The 4,491-nt window shown below is 41.5% G+C and overlaps 1 protein-coding gene across 1 annotated transcript in view; it reads left to right on the forward strand.

The window, feature by feature from the left end:
* Positions 1-4,491, forward strand: part of LOC108282069 (zinc finger protein 442) — a 30,808-nt gene that overhangs the window by 617 nt on the left and 25,700 nt on the right. Inside the window, exon 2 of the mRNA XM_017497843.2 lies at positions 802-1,160. Coding sequence (XP_017353332.2) covers positions 1,136-1,160 — 25 coding nt within the window. The 5' untranslated portion in view covers positions 802-1,135. The remainder of the gene's footprint in view (positions 1-801; positions 1,161-4,491) is intronic.

Below are 4,491 nucleotides of genomic sequence, written 5' to 3' on the forward strand. Positions count from 1 at the left end.
GCGATCTCGGCTCACCGCAACCTCCGCCTCCTGGGTTCAGGCAATTCTCCTGCCTCAGCCTCCTGAGTAGCTGGGATTACAGGTACGCGCCACCATGCCCAGCTAATTTTTTTTGTATTTTTAGTAGAGACGGGGTTTCACCGTGTTGACCAGGATGGTCTTGATCTCTTGACCTCATGATCCACCCGCCTCAGCCTCCCAAAGTGCTGGGATTACAGGCTTGAGCCACCGCGCCCGGCCTTCCATGATGGCTTATAACATACATTGGCTGTCCTGAGCTTTAAGGGCATCTAAGGCTTCCCATTGTGAAGCTCATTCAAAGTTAGTATCAAGACCCCATGAATTCACCCAAGGTCAGGTGGATATAAGTCACTTTAATGCACTTGATGATGCCTTGATCTAGTGATGCAGCAGTGATGTAGTTTTAGGAGGCAGAAATATCACTTGCATTTTTTTTTTTTTTTTGAGATGGAGTCTCGCTCTGTCACCCAGGCTAGAGTGTAGTGGCGCGATATTGGCTCACTGCAACACCTGTCTCCTGGGTTCAAGCAATTCTCTGCCTCAGCCTCTCGAATAGTTGGGATTACAGGCACCCACCACTGTGCCCAGCTAATTTTTGTATTTTTAGTAGAGACGGGGTTTCACTATCTTCGCCAGGCTGGTCTTGAACTCCTGACATCGTGATCCACCTGTCTTGGCCTCCCAAAGTGCTGGGATTACAGGCATAAACCACCCAGCCTCCCAAAATGCTGGGATTACAGGCGCAAGCCACCATACCCAGCCACTTGCATGTTTTTTTAGGCAAAACAAAGAGATTGGAGAGAGAGCCTGGAGTATTGTCAATTCTGAGGAAGAGCTTGGGTGGAAGTCTCATTGAGCTATATAAGTCACATCAGGAGTGAAGCACTGGTAAAAGAAAGCCTTCTTATTTTCTTGCCAGGATACAGGTGAGCAAGTTTTGCTTTTGTCCTAAAGAACCTACTGATTTGCCCAGTAGATGAAGCCTGGGTTATTCTTGTGAACTGATACATTGCCTGACAGCACCACAATAAGGTGGTCTTTCCAGGCCTTGAACCCCAGTACCTGCACTCACAGTGAAGGTGCCATTGGACATCTTCTAGAATATGCCTGATTCATGACAGTAGAAGATTTCCTCTCAAAATTAGTCTTTCTTTTTTGTTTTATGAGCTCTTCTAAGAATGCTGTGGTTTCCCTGGTATCAGCCAATGACAGTTCTTTCCTGTGGTCTTCAAGTTCTTGGGATGCAGTGTGTTTCATAGCTAGCCTAGCCAGACGTTACTGGCTGCAGACTCCCTCTTGCTCTCCTCAGCCCTCTCACAGTGGTGCTCATAGAGGCTGTTTTTTCAAGTATGATGTTATCATCAACAGCGATGTCGTTCTTTGATGTGTTCTCTAGCCACACAGTTAATGCTTTCTTAGTCTTTATACTTAGTTTATCATGAACCAGAGGGATCATTTTTGCCATCATAGGGGCAACTCTAATATTTCAGGAACTTCAGCTTCTCTCTGCTTTTGTGTGTGATTTCTTGGTTCCTTTTATTTATTTATTTTCCATTGGTTTGGTGTGACTGAAGATCTTGGTTCCTTCTTACTGAGCTTATGAACTTTCCAAGGTGACATGCCACTTTTCAAAACATCTTAGGTTTGTATTTTCTGATTGAGAAAGCACTTTTTGTTACCTGCTAGCCTTTTAGGGATAGCTTTGACCATTTGTTTCCTTCTTAGGAGCCATTTTTGAACATTAAAAAAATTTTTTATATATGACATCTCAAGGGACTGTAAATCAACAAAACAGTCTTTAAAAGCCAGAACAAAGTTGGTGGACTCATACTTCCGGATTTCAAAACTTACTACAAATTCATCCTAATAAAAATAGTTTGGTACTAGCGCAATAACACAGAAATAGACAAGGCAACAAGATAGACAGCACAGAAAGTCTGATAAAGTCTAATTTATATAAAGTCTTAACAATTTTTGAAATTGTTAAGACTGTTTTTGAAAATACATGGTAAAAGCTGTATGACAGTGAATTTTGCAATGATTTCCTAGATTTGGCACCAAAAGCATGACCCATAAGGGAAAAAATAATACGGACTTTGTGGAGCTTATGCATCAAAAGGCAATATTAACAGAGTAAATGGGTAACCCATAGAATGGGAGAAACTATTTCCAAATTATATATCTAATAAAGGGTTAACATGCAGATTATTTAGAGAACTATAAAAAGCTGCTAATAAATCACTTGTTATGGAATTAATGTTTGTATCCTTATAAAATTGTATTTATTTTTCCACTTCCCTGATGTGGCAGTATTAGGCAATGGTTTTTTTGAGATATAATAAGGATTAGGTTAGATTATGAGAGTGGAGCCTCAAAAATGAGAGTGGGCTGTGCATTGTAGCCCATGCCTGTGATGGCAGCACATGCCTTTGAATGGCCAAGGTGGGAGGATCGCTTGAGGCTTGCATTTCTTCTTGGTAGCTGGGATTATAAGCGCCTGTCACCATGCCCAGCTAATTAAGTAGAGATGTAAAACCCCATCTCTACTAAAAATACAAAAGTAGCTGGGCATGTTGGTGGATGCTTGTAGTTCTAGCTACTTGGGAGGCTGAGGTGGGAGAATCTCTTGAACCCAAGAAGCAGAGGTTGCAGTCAGCCGAGATCGTGCCACTGCACTCCAGACTGGGCAATAGAGTGAGGCACCATCTCAAAAAAAAAAAAACACATGTTCCATCTTTCCATTATACTTATTTTATGATCTTTGTTGGAGCTCTCCTTTTTCTGTTTATTTTGACATCCTTTGGTTTCAGATATAAGAACGTTACTCTTTCTTGTAGGTTTAGTGTGCTAGGAACAGATTGTCTCAATATGTACTTTTTTTCTTTTTTTTTTTTTTAAGATGGAGTTTCACTCTTGTCCAAGCTGGAGTGCAATGGCACGATCACAGCTCACTGTAATCTCTGCCTCCTGGGTTCAAGTGATTCTCCTGCCTTAGCCTCCCAAGCAGCTAGGATTGCCACCACACCCTGCCAATTGTTTTTGTATTTTTAGTAGAAACGGTTTCACTATGTTAGCCAGGCTGGTCTCGAACCCCTGACCTCCAATGATCTGTCCGCCTTGGCCTCGCAAAGTGCTGGGTGTGAGCCACCACGCCTGGCCAATGTATATGTTTTTAAACGTGAAAAAGCTTTATTTTCCAAGCTTTCCAAATGTAGAATTTTTGATTCAAATATGTTTTCAAGCGCAGCATGTTGAACTGGCATGTGAGAGGCTTCCCACTGAAAGGAGGACCATAACCTAACTAAAAACAAATCTATTTCATCCCAATTATTCATCATTACCGCAGTCTATATAACTTAATATCAAAAAAACAATGAACAGGCCGGATGTGGTGGGTCACATCTGTAATCCCAGCACTTTGGGAGGCCAAGGTGGGCGGTTCGCCTCAGAAGAGGAAGGCTCAGGGAAGATGATTGGAAGGGAAGTGAAGGGTTGTTTTGTTTGGCCATGATACATTTGAGACAATCAAAGGGAAGTGTTGAGTAGACCATTGGACCCTGGAGTTTCTGGAGCTTTGAAGAAAGATCTGGATGTATCTTTGAAAGTCTTTAGCATAATTAGGCTATTTGGAGTTCTGGATACAGAAGAGGTCGCCTGGTTTTAGGGTGAGGGGTAAATTAGACGAGGGTTCAGGAGAAGAGGAGGTATTCTCCTCCTCTGACAGTAACAGGAGGAGGAGCCTGCAAGAGACTGGGAAGACCAGTGAGGTAGGAGAAAGAGGTGGATATCCTCTTGTAGAAGCCTCCAAGAGAAGGTATTTCAAGATGGAAGAGTGGTCAGCTGTGTCACGGGTAGCTGAGAGTTTAAATAAAATGAGGAATGCTGGTGGACTGTAGAATTTGCCAAGTGTTTGTCCACCACAGGCCTTGATAAGAGCTGTTTCATTAGAGTATTCATGAGAATGTGTATTCCAAATAGATCTCGAAGATGTTGCCTGGGGGTAGTGTTATCCTTGAAACTGCCAAGTTATAGCCACTGGAACTGTGTTTCCGTAAGATCCCCTTTGGTGCTGGTTCCAACTAGAATGCGCACAGGATGGGCTCATACTATACGTGTTACCGTGGAATTTTCTGTTTGCATTTAACATTCCATACACATATATTTACATTTTGTTTGTGGCAGCGTCACAATTCATAGTGTGTCTCTACCATATTATATTCAACCTTTATCTTAAACCACTTGACCACATATATGTTGGTATACTTCTGGAACTTTTATGCTGTTCCATTAGTGTATTTGTTTATCTTTATGCCAATGACACGTTGTCTTGATTTGGCTTTGTTAAGTCTTTCAACCTTTTTTTTGGTTTTGTTGAGAATTGTTTAGCTATTAGTTTACTGATTTCAAGTTTTTTCCATATTAATTTTACAACTCCATAATACACTGCTATTTTTTTCTTTCTTTTATTTT

Source organism: Cebus imitator, unplaced genomic scaffold, assembly GCF_001604975.1.
Source record: "Cebus imitator isolate Cc_AM_T3 unplaced genomic scaffold, Cebus_imitator-1.0 Scaffold234, whole genome shotgun sequence".
NCBI lineage: Eukaryota > Metazoa > Chordata > Mammalia > Primates > Cebidae > Cebus > Cebus imitator.